The sequence below is a fragment of the Dasypus novemcinctus genome, chromosome 4, assembly GCF_030445035.2.
Source record: "Dasypus novemcinctus isolate mDasNov1 chromosome 4, mDasNov1.1.hap2, whole genome shotgun sequence".
Lineage (NCBI taxonomy): Eukaryota > Metazoa > Chordata > Mammalia > Cingulata > Dasypodidae > Dasypus > Dasypus novemcinctus.
The window spans coordinates 2,383,724-2,402,573 of record NC_080676.1 but is presented as its reverse complement, the minus strand read 5'-3'; the positions used below and the strand labels follow the sequence as shown (position 1 = coordinate 2,402,573).

General features: G+C 37.9%; 1 protein-coding gene across 3 annotated transcripts in view; it reads left to right on the top strand.

The window, feature by feature from the left end:
• Positions 1-1,541: 1,541 nt before the first annotated feature.
• TOPBP1 (DNA topoisomerase II binding protein 1) overlaps positions 1,542-18,850 on the top strand; it is a 49,113-nt gene continuing 31,804 nt past the window's right edge. Inside the window, exons 1-12 of one of the 3 annotated variants that reach the window (XM_058294972.2) lie at positions 1,542-1,778; positions 2,126-2,216; positions 4,130-4,264; positions 5,707-5,850; positions 6,482-6,663; positions 7,731-7,927; positions 8,838-9,017; positions 9,594-9,763; positions 11,482-11,645; positions 11,774-12,024; positions 17,599-17,957; positions 18,587-18,759. In XM_058294972.2, the coding sequence (XP_058150955.1) occupies positions 2,133-2,216; positions 4,130-4,264; positions 5,707-5,850; positions 6,482-6,663; positions 7,731-7,927; positions 8,838-9,017; positions 9,594-9,763; positions 11,482-11,645; positions 11,774-12,024; positions 17,599-17,957; positions 18,587-18,759 (2,039 nt within the window). In that variant the 5' untranslated portion in view covers positions 1,542-1,778; positions 2,126-2,132. The remainder of the gene's footprint in view (positions 1,779-2,125; positions 2,217-4,129; positions 4,265-5,706; positions 5,851-6,481; positions 6,664-7,730; positions 7,928-8,837; positions 9,018-9,593; positions 9,764-11,481; positions 11,646-11,773; positions 12,025-17,598; positions 17,958-18,586; positions 18,760-18,850) is intronic. The other 2 variants (XM_058294973.2, XM_058294974.2) reach the window with 2 other exon arrangements.

Genomic DNA, 18,850 nt, shown 5'->3' with positions numbered 1-18,850 from the left:
CTAGGAAAGTAGTTTTCAAAGCATGTACCTTTGCAGGTAGGGGACAAGGGAATGAAAGACAAAGAAGGGATTGGCCATAGCAGGACTCTGGGCCCTCCCGTGTCGGCAGATCTCTTATTCTAAAGACAAGGTTGACTCCTCTGCTGGTGAATTCCAGCTGGCTAAAAGCTGAAGGGTTGACTTTATTTTCCTACTCATCTTCATTAGCAGCATCTAGGAATCTCCTGCTCTCGTGAGGCTTCCACTTAGTGCCATAAATGCCAGGAATGGGCTCCTGCCCCGGTGCTGACCTTCCTCGGAGCTGGGCAGGCAGCAGGCAACAAGGAGCAGGGGGTGTGCCAGGAAGGGCATGGGGTCTCAATCCAGGTGCTGCCACTTCCTGCTGTGTGGTCCTGGGCAAGTCACACTGTCTGAGCCTCAGTTTCCCCATCTACATAGCATGGGGCAATAATACCCACATACTGGAGGATTGCTGAGGAGTCAACGGGAAGGGTGCGAGCAGAAGTCCTTTGTCCTTTGTAAAGTACCCTACAAATATTATTATGATAGCTACATGACAGATGTGCATCTTAATAGGTAATGGTGGCTTATTTTTTTTTCACCCAGCTTTAGTAAATTTTGTTTTTAAAGCTTTCCTCTCAACAGTGGACCTTTACCTTTGAGCCCCAGGTTACAGGTTCTGACTCACTTTCCACAGGTGTATTTACATGCTTAAGACTCAAGTGCCTCAATGCTATCTTTACGCTCTAAAAAGAAAAACAAGCAAACACCGCAAAGTACATGGCACTAAGCTTTCACATTACTAGAAGCAAAGTCACGATGTTCTCCATCTCAAGAGTCAAGAATAAAATGTGAAGTAGCTTTACTAAGCAGCTTGATGGGTGACCAACGGGCACACATTCTGAAAGCCCGTTTTACCTCCTCTCCTGTTCACTTCCTTTGAGCACTAGGTTCCGTCCCAGAAATCTCCCTAGCACTCAGGCAGATAAAAAGAAAGAAAGAAAAAAAGAAGACACGCCCTTTGGAGGGAGGAAAAAAACCAATGAAGATCCTGGTTCACGAGCCGGGCGGCCTCGGACCCCTCATCTAACTCCCAGGCCTCGTCTTCTCCACCTGTGCGGTGGCGAGGCCGTGCTTCGCCCACAGCTGTGCTGCCGGGAGCGAGTCGCTTCTCGCGCACTGCCTGGCGTACGCAGGTGCAGAGTAAATGTCTCCTGGGGAACCTCCTTCCGCCCTGCTCGCCACAGCTCTCCTGGGGCCGGGTCGGCCTCGGTCCCTCCAAGGCGCAAACCGCGGCGGCCCGGCCCCCGCGCCCCTGGGAGGCCCGGCCGAGCCCGCGGCCGCGCGCCCGCACCTCCCTTCCGGCGGCTCCCGGCCGCCCGCAGTGGCTGCGTCACTTCCGCAGGAAGGGGCGGCCGCAGACGCGCGGTTGGCGCGAAAGTCGGTTCAGAGCGTCGGCAATTTCCGGGGTCTCCGGCGTTGGCGCGGGCCGGGGGCGCCGCGGGGTGGGCAGGTGTGCGGAGCCGGGGCCCGACCCCGCCGCCGTCCTGCGGGCCGCGGCGCTGAGCGAGGCGCCGAGGAAGGCCCTGGCTCCTGCCCGGCCCCAGCGGGGGCCGCGACGCGCCCGCGGCCCGGGGGCCTGCGCCTCTCGCGCGGCTAACCGGCCCGCGGCTCGGCCGGCGAGGCCTTGACGCCGGCCGCGGGGTAGCAGGCGCGTCCGGCCTTTGGAGCTTGCTAACTGGCTTCCCTGTTCGTATTCAACGTCTGTTTACGGAGGGGTAAGCAGCCCTCGGGGGTCGGGGCCCGCCGCCGCGGGGGTGCTCTGTGGAGCTGGTGCATTTGGGTGTCCCTTTGCCGAAGGGGCTTCGAGTCCCCGGCGCAGGGCCCTCGAGGCATGCCGCTTGGGGACCCCAGTTTTCTCATGATCGGGGATTGGTGTCGTTATCTTTTTCCTTGACTTCGTCAGCATTCCAGCCTTTCTTACAAATGCGCTGGACGAATTGATAGGCAAGGCCGGAGCGTCTTCCTTAGGAATTCTTGCTTGCACGCAAACCTAGGAGCTTTAAAAACTTAACTTCACAGGTGGTGTGTATTGTTCTTGTTAATGATTCCTTTCTTTTGACAGCTCAGAAATGTCCGGAAATGACAAAGAACCGTTTTTCGTGAAGTTTTTAAAATCTCCAGACAATTCCGAATGCTTTTTTAAAGCCCTTGAGGTAAGAATAGTTGAAAACTGTCTTGTTGGATGCTGTGGATTCATTTTCTTGTTTTTAGTATTTTTGATTTATTGGGCTCTTTATGTCTTAGTAATAGATATTTTCATAATAGCCTTGCCATAGTCGACATTAATGTAGATATCATATTGAATGACTTAAATATATCATTATTATGTATTTGGGGGCCTTGAATTGATGACATTTCTGTTGGACGTGGCATACCTGTAGTTCTTGGAAATTAAAGTACTTTCTTTTGTTTACTAAGAAGAGTCGTCTTTTGTTGAAAAAATTTGAGTCACTTATGTAGTAGTCACTCTTAAGCATTTAATTGTTAAATGCTTGTTTCATTACATACAATATAGGACACAAGGGTGTACAGGTGGTGTAGAGCCTTGCTGCTCACAGACTCCAGCAGCATCGGAATGGCCTGGGAGCCAGAAATGCAGACTCTCTGGTCTATCCACAGACTTAGGAATTAGAATCTGCATTTTAACAAGATCCCCTGTGCACATTAAAAACACTGGTGTAGCAGGTTTTCCTTCCAATTCATTCATTTACCAAATATTTATTGACTGTCCATGATCTGATAGGCACTCTTGTAGTATTTGGGGTATATCAGTGGTCAGAGCAGGCAAAGATTCCTGCTTTCTCAGGGCTTACCTTCAAGCAGGAGGTGCTAAGTTTTATGGCAAGAGAAAAAAAAAATCACAACAGGTTCTTGGGTTCCAGAAGATGTATTTTTATGTGGAAGGAGAAGGGAAAGTTACAGTTTTAAATAGAGTGTGCTCAAAGTAGGCTTTAGGAAGACGGCGATATTTGAGTGAAATTGAAGGAGGTTAGTTAGGTATGTGGGTATCTGGGGAAGAAGCTTTCCGGCAGAGGAAGCAACCAGTACACAGGCCCATGGGAAAATACATAGACTTGGAGTGTCTGTCCAGGGAACAGCAAGAAAGTTCGTGTGGTTATAATGGAGTGAAAAGGGTTGGGGAAAGCGTATTAAGGAAAGCTTCAGAGAGTAAGGGTGAGGAGGCCACGGAGGGCCTCGTCGGCCGTTGTAAGACCTTGGCTTCCTCGCTCAGGAAAGTGGAGAGCCTCTCGAGAGTCTTAATCACAAGAGTAAATGAGCTGCGTTGCCATTTTAAGAGGATCACTCCAAGTATTTCACATAAGGACTTCAAATCTTGTTGAGAAAATATTGAATGCCTCTTAGGTGCCAGAATGTGGTGGCAAATAAGATATAGGTCATGAAATTTTTGTTCTTAGATGGGACAGAGACCAAAAAATTGTATACATTATGGCCATTTTATTATTATTATTATTAATAAAATAGACTAAAGGGATAAGGGAAGGATGTTTTAGAAGGTATAGTTAGGAAAGACATCTCAGAGGAGGTGACAGTAGAGCAGAGACCTAACTTAAGCGCAGGATCAAGCCAGGAGAAGAGTATTGCCAGCATTAGGAACAAGAGCAGATCCTTTACATGCGATTATGCTTACCTTGCTCCAGAGCAAGAAAGCTGGAGTGGCTAGAGTAGAGTTAGCAAGAAGGAAAAGAGGGAAGAGGTGAGGGTGGGAAAATAGGGGCGAAACTGTGCGGTCTCATAGGTTGTTACTCTTTGAGTGTGGGTGGAAGCTGTTGGAGAGTTTTAAGCACAGTGATAATGGTCTTGTTTGTATTTTTAAAAAGAGTACTAGTTGCTGCATGGAGAATTGATGGAGGCAAGGGAAGGAGAACGAGACCACTTGGGAGTAGGCTACTGCAGGGGTCTAGGCGAGGTGATGGTAGAGTGCAGTAGGGTGGCGTCAGCCACGTGCAGAAAGGCTGGATTCGAGATGGATTTTTAAGATAGAGTGGATAGTACTAAAGTACAGATGACTAATTTCAGGTGCATTCTTACTTCCCTTTTCTTTCAGTCAATAAAAGAGTTTCAATCAGAAGAATATCTTCAGATTATTACAGAAGAAGAGGCGCTGAAGATAAAAGAGAATGATAGATCACTTTATATCTGTGACCCTTTTAGTGGTATTGTCTTTGATCACCTCAAAAAGGTTTGCTAACATCTAGTGTTTTCTTCGGCAGTCTGCTTTTTTGGTTTGTTTTTGCTTCAGTGGACATCAGTTCTCTACTGGTTATGACATAATATGCAAATTATTAATACAGTGAAATCATTTTGGTTGGGGGGAGAGACCAGAATAATATCATCTTTAAAAGCTCATTATGTTACAGTAGGGTTTTATTATATGTAGTTTTAATATTTCTGGGGATGTATCTTCACTTAGTATAAATAACCCTGTAGGGAAGAAGCATTTTAGTGATGGAATTCTGCTATATACCTAAACTCAGTTTGATTGTAAAATATTTCAGGGAGAAATAATAAAAGGTAGTAAAGACCACAGCAGAGTGTTTGGTTACTTAATTGCCTTTCCTATGTGAACTTGCACACCAAATCTTAGTTCATGTTGTACCCTGAAAAATTATATGTGAAAAGGAAGCATATTTGGGTGATTGCTAAAATACTAGTGAGGCCTCTTATTTCTTTTGTTAATTCTGGAGTTTACTGACTCATTATTTTTTTTGGTGTTTGGACGAGAGAAAGCAATGAAATAAAAGTAAATTGGCTGTAATTCCATTCAAGTTACGAAGAATGGATTCTTGTTTAAGAAAGCATAAAGGAGTAGGTAGATGCAGTAGTGTCTATGCCTGTACAGTTTATGGAAGGTCTCTGCCAACCTTCGCCAAAAGCATTGTTGGCCTTAGCCTCTTTTTGGAAATACCACTGCTTGTCAGAATCAGTGCATCAAAAACTCATTTTCTTATGGCTGACCAAGAAAGATAGCAGTAATCATTTGCCCTGTAGATACTTAAATCAGCCATGCAGTGGTAGCTTTGGCAACTGTTGGCTTTTTAGTTTGCTCGAGTATGCTAATGCTGAACTAGACTGTCACCTCTCAACTCATTATCAGTGAAAATGATGTCACTTTCTGAGTTTAACTTGCGATGTCTTAGTAAAAATCATTGCAAATTTTCCTTGGAAAGACACTGACGTGGAAAAACAATATTTAAAATCTGAATGTAGAACCTGCCTAGGATTATGTTTTTGTGTATAGGGATTTGGGGGGAGGCTTACTTATAGCTCTCACTTTAAAATGCTTTATTTGCTGGATGCTTCATTTGAAAGTATATATGGATATTTCCTAATTGGATGGCCTAAGACTTGCTAATACACCCATCATTAAGATTGTGTTTGTTTCAGAGATTAAAATTTTGATACCCAGTTTTGCGTGACAGGGGCTTTTAAGTAAAAGCTTAATCCTTTTGATAGCTTATGTTGTTTGATTTGCTTTATTTAAAGTTTTGTGAGAAGTTAGATAGTGGTCTTTATTTTTTTTTTAACAATTTGGTGATTTTTTCAGCAGTGGTCATCAACCTCTATAGAAAAGTTTGGTAAATATTTTAAATTTTAGTAAAACTTTTTTTTTTTTTTTTGTAGCTTGGCTGCAGAATTGTTGGTCCTCAAGTAGTCATATTTTGCATGCACCACCAACGATGTGTCCCAAGAGCTGAACATCCGGTTTATAATATGGTTATGTCTGATGTTACCATATCTTGTACAAGCCTTGATAAAGAAAAAAGGGTAGGTAGTTGAGAAGAATATCATGATCGATGTGTGTATATTTCCATGCTTAATGTTTTTCATTGCATGGGAGATACCTTGAAAGGGCATTGCCCTTAGTGTTCATGCCTTATGAAAGAGTTGATATACAGAAACTGTTTATATCCTTTTATTTTTTTTAACAAAATGTAATACGTGTGGAATAAATTTTATGGAAAACAAAGGCTAATTCAAGTTTTTGCTTTGATTAAAAAGGAAACTCATTTTTTTCTATATGCAGTAATCAAGCTTTTTTTTTTAATACTTTTTCCTACCATAGATGGATAATCTTTTAAAAAAACAATTCCAAAGTATTTTTACAAAGTACATGTATTTACATATTTAAAAGAATGTATAGACATCATATAAAATATTTATTGTAGATGCAGCTAGTTTAATAAGTTCATGGAGTTGAAAGGGATGAATATAGGAAAATAATGTATAAAGGTAGTTACTTAAAAACATTTTTTAAATAATTCATATCGCTCTAACTTCCAAAAAGTAATTTGTCTCATTTAATTTTATAACAGAAACATTTGTGTATTCAAATTAACAACAACAAAAGATATCTATGGGATATTGTATTGATGATATATTTTCTTTTGAACTACAGGAAGAAGTGCATAAATACGTTCAAATGATGGGTGGACGAGTATTTAGAGATCTTAATATATCAGTAACTCATCTCATTGCAGGAGAAGTTGGTAGCAAAAAATATTTAGTTGCTGCAAATCTAAAGAAACCTATTTTGCTTCCTTCTTGGATAAAAACACTTTGGGAGAAGTCACAGGAGAAGTAAGCAAGACATTTGATATCTTCTAGATTTGAAAGAACATGCATTTAATCATTTTGGCATACTCTGATTTTTCATAGGGGAAGCTTCATGGTATCCTCTTTAAATTTGGTATTCAGGGACCAAAATTAGGTCAGTACGCTTTCTTCCAGTGAAAACAGAAGTGCAGAACAGTTGAGAAAATCTCTGTGGCAACTCTGTAGCTCTTTATGTTGAATCATCCTTCAATATTATGCTGATTCGTTAAGATGGAGAATTAATTAGCCACTTTGATAGTCTTTTCCCAAAGGAGGCATATGTGATGTTGAATGTAAACATGAAAGCCACCAACTGGAGAAGTGATCATTTAATAAATGTTAATTGTGCCCTTTTTATGTACCTGGCTTGAGCTAGGGAATAGATGTGTATAGTCAGCAAAATAAGCATCCCTTCCCTCATGGAGCTAGATCCTATTTCAAGAGACACAGTTAAGTTTTCTTAAATTAGATTAGCAGCCATAAGTCCAAGTCCCACAGTTTGAATTGATTTAGGCATTTTTCTTGACTTTTTTCAACAGTATCCAGCATATCCTAAACATATATCCATGTTGGTACCCTCATTCCCATCCTAACTGCTGTATCAGCACCTTCCTAATATTGCCACAGGATTATTAGGATATGTTTATTGCTATTCTGCCAGAAATTATTGTTTATTACTTATATAGAACAATGGAATTATAAAAAGGTTATTTTTCTTGTGGGTGGCTGAAACTTTGGATATTTAAGTATAGATTCAGACTTATAATTTTGGGGAATGTACCACTAGCATGGGCGTTAGTAAAAGTCAATGAACTATGTATTTTCCCTTAAACAGTTTTATTTGAGAGACTGTATCTGATAGGTGAGCAATTAGTTTAATTTGAGGATGTTAGCCTTCTCTCTTTTTCTTAAAAAAAAGTATAAATCCTAAAAAATTAGGAAAGCACTAGTGATATTGTTTTAACTTTGTCATTATTCTTTGTGGTAAATTTAAAACCATCTGGCATATTTAATATGTAATGTTTCTTTCCTTCTACCATATTTTCCCCCAGAAAAATAGAGAGATACACTGATATAAACATGGAAGACTTCAAATGTCCTGTATTCCTGGGCTGCATCATCTGTGTGACTGGCCTGTGTGGCTTAGACAGGAAGGCAGTCCAGCAGCTCACAGTCAGGCATGGAGGGCAATACATGGGACATTTGAAAATGAATGAATGTACACATCTCATTGTACAGGAACCAAAAGGTACAGCTGTGCTTCCAAATGGAAAATGCAAAGTTCTGTCTAGTATTTATATTTAAAAATCTTTACAGAACACCTTTGCTTTTGACCATATCATTAATCTAGTCTGGTACACTTTTCCCTAAAATCTTGCAAAGATAGTTTGGTTTAGTTTTGAATTGAATGAACCATCTTGACTAAATGAACCATAAGGTTTAACTTGAAGATACAACCTGCAGAACATGAGGCAATTAAAAGAAGAAAGATACTTTATCAGTAAGAAAAATTCTTAAAAATTACGATTAATGTGGGTGTTATATAACCTTTATGTCCAATCTGGAGAATATTTTTGCCAGTCCTCTTAATATATATGCATACTGATTAGGGAAGAGTTTTGTTAATGTTTTTATTGTCTCTTCTAGATCTGTGTTATTATACTAGGCTATCTAGATGAGAGATAAAATTAGAGAAGACTTGTTAAAATTAAGAATTAGATAATTAAATCTGAACTTTGGGTATGGTCGGTTTCGATATAATTGTGAGTAGAGCTGATATTTAAAACTATTATAATTTTGTGAGTTATCCCCATTTTATAGAATAAGATGCTATGGTTTAGAAAACAAAAGTGATGGAGTCCAATATTATTTCAATTATCCCACAGTTGCTTCTGTCTTTCTGCACTTGTGTTTAAAAGATAAACCTCTTCATACAACGTGTATTTACACATAGAAAGTATAATTGCGTACTAATAACCTAAAATATCACTTTTTAATACATGATATAGCGTACTATTTTAAAGTAATAATTACTTTTATCTCTGTTTCAGGTGGAGTTTTTTTTAGTAACCTATCATAATTTAAATATTTCTGTGAAGATAGATTTTAATGGTCTGCATTTCTCTGTCTCTCTTTTTCTTTCTTAATGAGCATGATAGGTCAGAAATATGAATGTGCCAAGAGATGGAATGTACACTGTGTGACTACGCAATGGTTTTTTGACAGTGTTGAGAAAGGTTTTTGTCAGGATGAATCCATATACAAGACAGAGCCTAGACCAGAAACGAAGACTGTTCCTGAAACGTCAACTCCTACAGGCCAGGTCAACACCATTGATAGTAAGTCTCATTGGGATTAAATCAGTTTTCTATCTAAGAATTGACTTCTTAATAGGATCATTGGGCAATGCTGGGAAACTTCATCTGTGTTTGCTATGTATGCTTCCAGGTATAATTGTCTAATAAAATAGCTAGATTATGTAATTGACTGCTTTCTTTCACACCCTGATGTAATGTCAAAGAAATTAAGGATACTAATGGATAGAGACCTAAAATAAATTAATTTTAAAACTTTACTGATATACAAATATTAGTACATTTTCTGTATTTCTTTGCTGTAATTGTTATAGATCATTGATATTTGTATTAAGTTTTAAAAGGTTTTTGTTTTATGGGTGCTTTTTTTTTATGTTGGCAATTTAGTAAAATGTTATAAAATGTTTTTCAAATGTAAGCTTCCCGGACTTTAAACTAGCAACTTCAGATTTGTGTGGGAAACAAGCCATTATTAAGGAAGTTTATTATTATTTAGTTTCATCTTCCCTTTTTAGACTTTGCAAACCAAAATTTCAATAAAAATATCTGAATTTTACTTTGGAATGTCCATAAATTTTTGCATCCTTTTTTAAAATGTAGGTCGTACTCTTTCAGATGTCAGCCATATTTCTAACATCAATGCAAGTTGTATAAATGAATCCACATGTAATTCCATTCTGAATAGCAAATTGGAGCCTACACTTGAAAATCTAGAAAATCTGGATATCAGTGCATTTCAAGCACCTGAAGATTTATTAGATGGCTGTCGGGTACGTCTTCATTGGTAGTAAGTACTGTAAGTGGTAACACAGATTAATAGTAGTTTGCCATGAAAGACCCTTCATAATTGGGCTTACTCTTCATCTATGTACACCCTCCACTCTCTAGCCAAGCAGATACGCTCACAAGACCATGTGCATACTTGGACGGTCAGGGTCTTTCTGTCTGGGGTGTATCTTTATCTGCTGTCCTTCAAAGTTCATATCTGTTTTCAACCCTTCTCTGACTTCTCCCAGCTACATTAATCTTTCCATCTGCTGTGTTTTGAGACCCTTTAGTTTCTGAATCACTTAGTAAATTTTTAAAATTTATTTCCAACTATCATTTATTAAGTGCTTACCATGTGCTAGCCACTGAGATAATCATTTCCTGTATTGTGTTATTATGTTGTATATAGTATCATTTAATTCCCACAAATAACTCTAAAATGGATGAGATTCTGCGGATAAGAGGATTAAAATCCTTATTGGGGGTCACATAGGGTTGGCTAACCATCTTCCCCAAAGCCTTCTTTAGGTTCACTATTTTGTTTAATATTTCCTGGATTATTTAATTTTTCATTTGTTTGTTTCTTTTTTGTTTGTTTTTAGGAGGTACCAGGGATCAAACCCAGGGCCTTATACGTGGGGAGCAGGTGCTCAAGCACTGGAGCTATGTCCACTCCCACATTTAGTTTTTTAGTGTATGAATATACTTGTTGGAAACATCATATGTTGTACTTTCCAGCTCTCTAGAATACCTCCTGTATTACTTAATATATTCCTGTTTGTTGAATGAGTAGTCTGTGCATTAGTATTCATAGGTGTCAATATTTAACCCTATTTTATTGTTAGAAAGGAAATTGGGCAAATTATCTTACCTTTCTGTACATCAAAAGCTTAACATATTATTGGCAGAACAGAAAGTGTCTTAATTTCTTTTCCTAGACCATACTACTGGGTATGACTTATTTTTTTTCTTTTGTATAAAGGAAGTGTGTGATTCCTAAGTTCTTTTAAAAGAAAATATTTTCTAACAATGGAGGTGATTTAGTTTGGGATATAAATGCAGTTCAGAATAAATTTGTCATCCTAAGAAGTATTTTTAAAGATATGTAATGTAAAATAGGAGGAAAAAAAAAAGATTTTTACGTTGCTTAAATTGGTTTAAATGTGTACATTCTGATGGTAAAAAAAATAATCGTATACATATTATCCAGAAAGCATTGTGCCTAGCTCTTTGAGCTAAATTTTCTTGTTTAATCAACTCTGAAAAAGCGATTTCAATTTTTAAGAATATAGGGTTTAAGAGCTTAAGTAAGAGCATGGTCATATGGCTAATCATTAGCAACTGAGCCAGGATTTAAACCTAGGTTTTCTGAATTCAGACAATTAACCACAGTTTCTTTCTAAGATTTTTTAATTTACACCTTGTAAAACCTTCATAATTTGAAGTTGCTATCCTTAAATGTTGGATTCTGGCTTCTATTTTATTTAATGCCTTTAAAGCATGTATCAAGTATCTATGATAAAAACATACTATGAAGTTGCAAAGAATGATTTTAAAAAATCAGTTTCAAAATACACTTTTCATTTTCTTATATATCTTAAAATGTACAGAACTGTCTTTTTTACACAATAAATTTAGATTTAAAAAAATTAATTTGCAACTATTGAGAGAAATAAAGCATCTTAAATACATTAATCTGAAGCAAATATTTTCTTTGCAGATATATCTTTGTGGCTTTAGTGGCAGAAAACTAGATAAACTAAGAAGACTTATCAACAGTGGAGGTGGAGTTCGTTTTAATCAGCTCAACGAAGATGTAACTCATGTTATTGTGGGAGATTATGATGATGAATTGAAGCAGTTTTGGAATAAATCAGCCCACAGGTTTTGGCAGTTCTTAATTTAAAACAATTTCTACTGTATAGCGCTTTTTCTTAAAAGTGCATGTCTGTGGGATTATGGAAACTACATACGTAGCTTAAACTAATATGTAACTATGTACTCTGTTTTAGGCCTCATGTAGTGGGAGCCAAGTGGTTGCTAGAGTGTTTTAATAAAGGTTACATGCTTCCTGAAGACCCGTATATCCATGTCAGCTACCAACCAGTGGAAATTCCAGTTTCAGATCAACCTGAGAGTAAAACAGCCCTTTTAAAAAAGAATAGTAGCACCTTCTCTAAGAAAGACTTGACACCTAGTGAAAAGCATGAGCAAGCTGATGACGATCTGCTCTCCCAGTATGTAAACTATAATTCAACAGTAGGTAAGAAATAATTGACCAATATTAAAATATATTTTAGCAGTCAAATATACATATAAGATTTCTGTCAGATTTTCTAGATTTTAAGTAAAACTAACCTTTCCTTCCTTTAAAATTTCATGTTTATAACTGAGAAGGCAAAGCTTTAGGGACTCTGGCTCTAAACCCCTTCCTCCACTCCTCTCTCCAACCAAGCAGCTCCATTTGGTCTTTTTTATGTGTACGGGCATTGTTTAATTTGTTTGTAAGTTTGGAATAGCATGACCTTTTTATATAAACCTTGTAACAAATGCCAGTTACTGGATTATTGTGATCTTAAATGCATGAAGTGCCACTTGTGGACTACCACCTCAGTGTGTTTGTGATTAGTATTTTTTTTTTATTTACCAACATGTTTAACTGTTTCTTTGTCTTCCATTCCTTTCTGCACCTGAGAGTTCCCTTTTGGAATCATTTTCTTTCTTCATCCTTTAGAAGTTCCTTTAGTTTCTGCTTGCCTGAAAATGTCTTTATTTTGCCTTTGTTCTTAGAAGACAGTTCTATTGGGTACGATCCTAGACATCTATTTCATCTAAACTCTTTGGAAATATTATTTTGTTGTCTTTTCTTTCCATGGCTGCTGGATAAGAAATCAGATGTCAGTCTAATTGTCATTCCTTTGTAGATAATCTGTCTTTTCTCTCTAACTCTTTTTAAGTTTCTTTTTGGCTTTCATGTCCTAGAGTTTTACCATTTATTTGTCCTGCTTGGAATTCATTGTGCTTTTGAATCCAAGATGTAGGTCTTGGGTTGTATTTTTTGTATGTGGGTTTTTTGTTTGTTTGTTTGTCAATTCTAGAAAATTTCTATTATCTTTTTGAATATGGCTTCTTCCCCATTCTCTATATTCTCTAATTCTATTAGCTCTGTGTAAAAGAACAGATCATGTCATCTGTCCATGTTTTCCATCTTTTTAGCTTTCTGTGTAAGTTCAGATTTTTCTTCCGGATTACTAATTCTCTCTTCAGCTATTGTATAATCTATTTAATTCAGCTATTAAATTTGCAATTCTAATTATTTTTAAAATTTCTAGATGTTCTTGTTCTTTTAATAATCTGTTTTACTATATTCATGTTTATTCTTTTTCTCAAAACATTAAACTTATTATAACATCTGAATTTGGGGGTAGAAAGAGCCAATTCTGTGGATTCTTGTTCATGGTGCCTTGTTTCCTGTTGTGTTTTGTAATTTTTATTGTGAGCTCATTTTCATGAACTTGGGGGAGTCTAAAAAAGTGTACTCCTCCAGACAGGGTTTGTGTTTATGTCTGCCAGGTGCCTGTAGGAGAATACCAACTCTCCTACAATAAAGTAACTAACCTTTAAGTTAGTTTATTGGCTGGAGGTTTCTTGGACGGTCAGGCTAGTGTATATTGCTATCCTAACCTACTTGAGGACTAGCCTGTCATGACAGATTCTTGGGAACCATGCTTTACCCCATTGTTGTAAATCCAAGTCCAAATGCACTTGTCATCTCCCTTTACAAGTTGGCTTTGCTGTTGCTATTGTTGTTTGGTTGGTTTTGGTCTATACTTTTACTGAAAATATTTACATTTAGGAGCGGTCCTGGATTTGTGTACTTAGGATGTACGCTGCTCCAGGTCTGATTTGTGTGAGACCAGAGGCTGACTCCTGCCCCTCCATGTGGCGCCCTTTACTTAGAAAGCCTCGGATACTGGGCACATAGACTCAGGGTAACCATTATTTAAGTAACCACTTGATGGTCTGGATTCATGCTACTACTTCATCTTTAACCCTTGACGATTTCCCTTGCTTTCTTGCAAACTCAACTGTGCATTTATCAGGATGCTTTAATATTTTGTACTGTATTTTGAGGTGTTTTATAGTGAGAGGGTTTCAACTGTTTTGGCCTACCATGTTTCAAGAAAGGGAGTTCCCAGTTCCTTTTCTGTCCACATTATTTCTGTTCATGTTGTACTGCAGAATTGATGTTTTTCACACCATTTGCTTCTGCTTTAGTATTGCATAGCAAGAGATCATCCTTTTACTTTTCTGGGACACTCAGATATAAAGAAGCCACAAATTTATGAGAAGCGGTTTTATGTACAGTCCTTCAGCAAGGGTTCTTGGTGGAGGACAGGTGATTCATTTCTCAAACCTTTCTAAAGCACCTCGTGTTCTACTGACTTTGTAAGAATCAAGTTGCAGTAAAACTCAATGGATCCCTTAGTACTCTAAAAAAGATATAATAAAGTTTTTTACAATTACTTCTTAAAAGAAGACTTGATTTTCACTTGACAGCTTTTTCAATAATAGGTTTATCAATGATTGTCTATTATGGAACTTCTGAATCAGATCTTTTTGAAAGAGGGATTCTACTGCTAAAATAAATGGAAAGAACTATAGTAGAATATGTGAATTTATCCTATCTCTTAATAACTTAAAGGTTTTACATACTGTTGATAAAAACTTAGTGTTTTTAGTGTGTCTTTATAGTAGTATGAAATCTACTTCTTCATTCTTCCTGTTGCACTGGCAATATATAGATAAAGTTGTGGTTTTTTTCCTCCTAGGTATGATTACAAAATCTTGTGAATTGTTTTTACATTTTATTTAAAGAGTAGTTGTTAAAAAACGCACTCTTCTTTTATAATATCATGCCATCTTTACTTCCATCTAAGCTTACTCATCCTCATTTATGTCTATAAATTGAAAATATACTATATTCTCTTATTCCTTATAGTTAGGTACTGAGGGCCAAAGAATATAGAATGAGTACCCAACTCTCCTGCTGTACTGGTCAGTCAGTGCTCTAGACAGAACTATGCTTCCTTAGCATGTCAATAGGAACAATGTAAATATTTGTATTAAGTAGTAGTCTCTTAAGTTCCTAATACATATATGGCTGCACTTTGTTTAAAATTGGAAATATGAATGTCTGTTGGAAATGACAATAAAAGTAAGCTCGTAGTGTTATGTATGGGCTTTGGTATCAGACAGACTTTGGTGTGTTATCTCATTTCTGCTGCTTAGTAACTGACCTTAGGCAAATAAGTAACTTCTTTACACCTGAGACTCCTTGTGGAAAAGAGGATACCCACAGTGTGAACCTCAGAGTATTGTGAGCAGAAAGCAAGGGACACACTCAAGAAAGCATTTATGAATGAAGAAACGAATGCTTGAGTAGCTTCCAGCCTTGCTAGAATTCTGTAAAGCAGGGTTTGGCAAACTTTTTCTATAGAGGACCAGATAGTAAATTTTTTAGGCTTTGTCTATTTTATATGATTTTTATTTGTTTTTATAACCATTTATAAATGTAAAAACCATTCTTAACTCACAGATCATATAAAACTGACTCTGGGCTCAGTCTGACCCCTCATTTGCCAAATCCTGCCATAAAGTGTACCTTCCAACAGCATGACTAGAGTTTTCAAAAAAATACTACTTTTTAAATTTCTTGTACTTTTAGCCTTAAAATGCTTAGTATATATTAGGGACTGTTTAGGGATTTAATGACATTTATAATCTATATAGCTATGTATTTTTCTCTAATACCATTTCTCAGCGAACTTTGTCCTAAAATGAAATAGTTGAGACCATTTGCTTGGGTTCTTTTTTTTTTTTTTTCAATTTTTGTTTGTTTGTTTGTTAGTATTGATTTTTTTAAATGATACATTAAAAAAAATGAGGTCCCCATATACCCCCCATCCCCCTCCCCCCATAACAACAACCTCCTCCATCATCATGAGACATTCATTGCATTGGGTGAATACATCTCTGAGCACCGCTGCACCTCATGGCCAATCGTCCACATTATAGCCCACACTCTCCCACAGTCCACCCAGTGGGCCATGGGAGGACATACAATGTCTGGTAGCTGTCCCTTCAGCACCACCCAGGACAACTCCAACCCCTGAAAACACCCCCACATCACATCTTTTTTTTTTTTTTTTTTTTTTGTCTTTATTTTTTTAATATTACATTCAAAAAATATTAGGTCCCATATAACCCCCACCCCTTCACTCCACTCCTCCCCCCATAGCAACAATCTCCTCCATCATCATGGGACATTCATTGCATTTGGTGAATACATCTCAGAGCACCGCTGCACCTCATGGTCAGTGGTCCACACCATAGCCCACAGTCCACCCAGTGGGCCATGGGAGGACATACAATGCCCAGTAATTGTCCATGCAGCACCACCCAGGACAACTCCAAGTCCCAAAAACGCCTCCACATCTCATCTCTTCCTCCCATTCCCCACACCCAGCAGCCACCATGGCCACTTTCTCCATACCAATGCCACGTTTTCTTCAGTTACTAATCACAATAGTTCATGAATGGAATATCAGTAAGTCCACTCTCATCCATATTCTATTCCTCCATCCTGTGGACCTTAGAATGGTTGTGTCCACTCCACATCTCTATCAAGAGGGGGCTTAGATTCCACATGGATGCTGGATGCAATCCTCCTGCTTTCAGTTGTAGGCACTCTTGGCTCCATGGTGTGGTTGACCTTCTTCAACTCCACGTTTTGCTTGGGTTCTTGATCACTTGTCCTCTTCAGAAATCTGTGCAGAAATTAAGTAGCTCCAGTTTCATTATGAAACATTAGGTATTTCAGGCTGTGGCACTTAAAAAAAAAAAGTAATTATAATTTCCATGTTAAAGGCTTGGCATTTATACCTTAGACCTGATACTTCTGCTTTTCCCTTAATGCTATTTCTCTCAATTCTATTGTGAACTATAGTTAATAGCAATATTATAATGTCCTTGTATCGATATCAAAGAGGGTGCTCCATCAACCTAAGGGTCAATAGTAGGGGGTATGGGAGTTTTTTTAGACCAAGGAAAACATGCAGAGGTACTGGGGAGATGCTTGCACAGCTCTGATGGAAATGAGAGCCTCTGAGTGTGCACTCTGGACAGAACGGACAAGGCATGGGGCCGTGGAACACAGTGAACTAGGCCGTGGAAGATGGACTGTGGTCAACAGTGCAGATATGAGTGTGTTCTCTCAAGAATTGCAACAAATGTACAGTACTAATACATAGTGCTAATAATAGGGGGTATATGGAAAAAATATACCAAGTGTTTACTCTGGACCACAGTTCGTGGTAATAGTCTGATCATATTCTTTCATGGTCTATAACGTGTTTCACAGCAGTGTAGGGTGTTGGTGAAGGAGTGGTGAACAGGAATTCTGTATATTATGCATGACTGATTTTGCAAGCTCACAACTTCTTTAGTGAAAAAATTACCTAAACCAGTTTTGAAACTAAAGCCCATGGAGTATTGGAGCGAAATAATTTTCAACTAATTAAAATTTGTGTTATGCAAGAAATACTTGGAACAATAACGTGATTGCTGCTGTCCTTCCTACTGGAAGACGGTGTTGCTGAAAACACTCTTGGTAATGCACAAAATGGAGTGGGGGTGGGCACACCTCTTTTTCTTGTTGTGCACATTGAAAGCCTTGGTTTTGTAAGTTTGGTCACAATTTGCAAACTCCATTACATTGTTGAAATAAACTGTGAGGTGATAATCTGTTAGAAAACATTTCTTTTTTCTTGTCTAGTTGAAGCTAAGAACTCTGAAGCTGAGAAGTCTGAATTTGGGCCCTTAAATGAGTCTACTCGTGTTGAATCCTTCAATGATTCTACTCGTATTTCCCTGCAAGAAGAAAACCAGTCTCCAATAAGTCATTGCCTCCCTGATGCTTCTACAGTTACTGAAGAGGGCTTGTTTAGCCTAAAGAGTTTTCTTGTTTTGGGTTTTAGTATTGAAAATGAATCCAATATTGCAAACATCATACGAGAAAATGCAGGAAAAATCGTGTCCCTTCAGAGCAGAGCTGTTGCTGATTATGCTGTGGTTCCTCTGCTGGGGTGTGAAGTAGAAGCAACTGTGGGAGAAGTTGTGACAAATACCTGGCTGGTAAGAAAACACTGTAGCAGTTGAAACAGTATTGAAAAGATAGCTGAATGTCAAGTGTCCATGGTTGTTCTTAAGCTCTTCAATTTAGGTAAATTAATATTTCAGTTTTCACACTGCCTGGATCTTACTTTTAGTAAGGTAAATTTAAAAATATGAAATTGTTCAAGCTGCTTCTTCCTAAATCTGGTAAAGTAAAGGTTGCTTTTCCCTGGGGGTTGCAGCAGCAGCATTCCTTCTTAGGGCGGTCATTCCAGGTCATCTCTATTATTTCAGTCTTTCCTGTTGGCACTTCTGTATTATCCCAACTTGTTAGTTTATCAGGGATAATTCAGCATCAGTTTGGTTTTAGCTTTCCAAGGATTAAGAGAAAAAATATGCAAACTATTACTTTGGAAGAATTAAAACCATGTTCAGTAGCTTCAATGATAAATCTGGTTTTAATATCCTAGTATTAGGAATGTAACATATATATTTCTCATTTGAAGTGTGCTGGAATGAGCATTCACAATTTTTTATTAAAATACAATTGTTTTTCATCTAAACTACAATTACTATTACTGTGACTGAACCAGTATTAATCTCTGGTTGCTTATTTCAGGTTGCTTTATTCTCTTTCTTGTTTTCCAAAGGTTACTTGTATAGACTATCAGACTTTAGTTGATCCAAAGTCAAATCCTCTCTTCACACCGGTCCCTGTAATGACAGGAGCTACTCCTTTAGAAGATTGTGTTATTTCATTTAGCCAGTGTGCTGGAGCAGAAAAAGATTCTTTGACATTCCTAGCAAATCGCCTTGGAGCAAGGTATGTGGTATTCTAAGTGGATATCTGCTGTCCTTGTGTGCCTTTTTCTTTTGACATATTGGAGAGCATTCAAATTAGAATTCAACTAGGT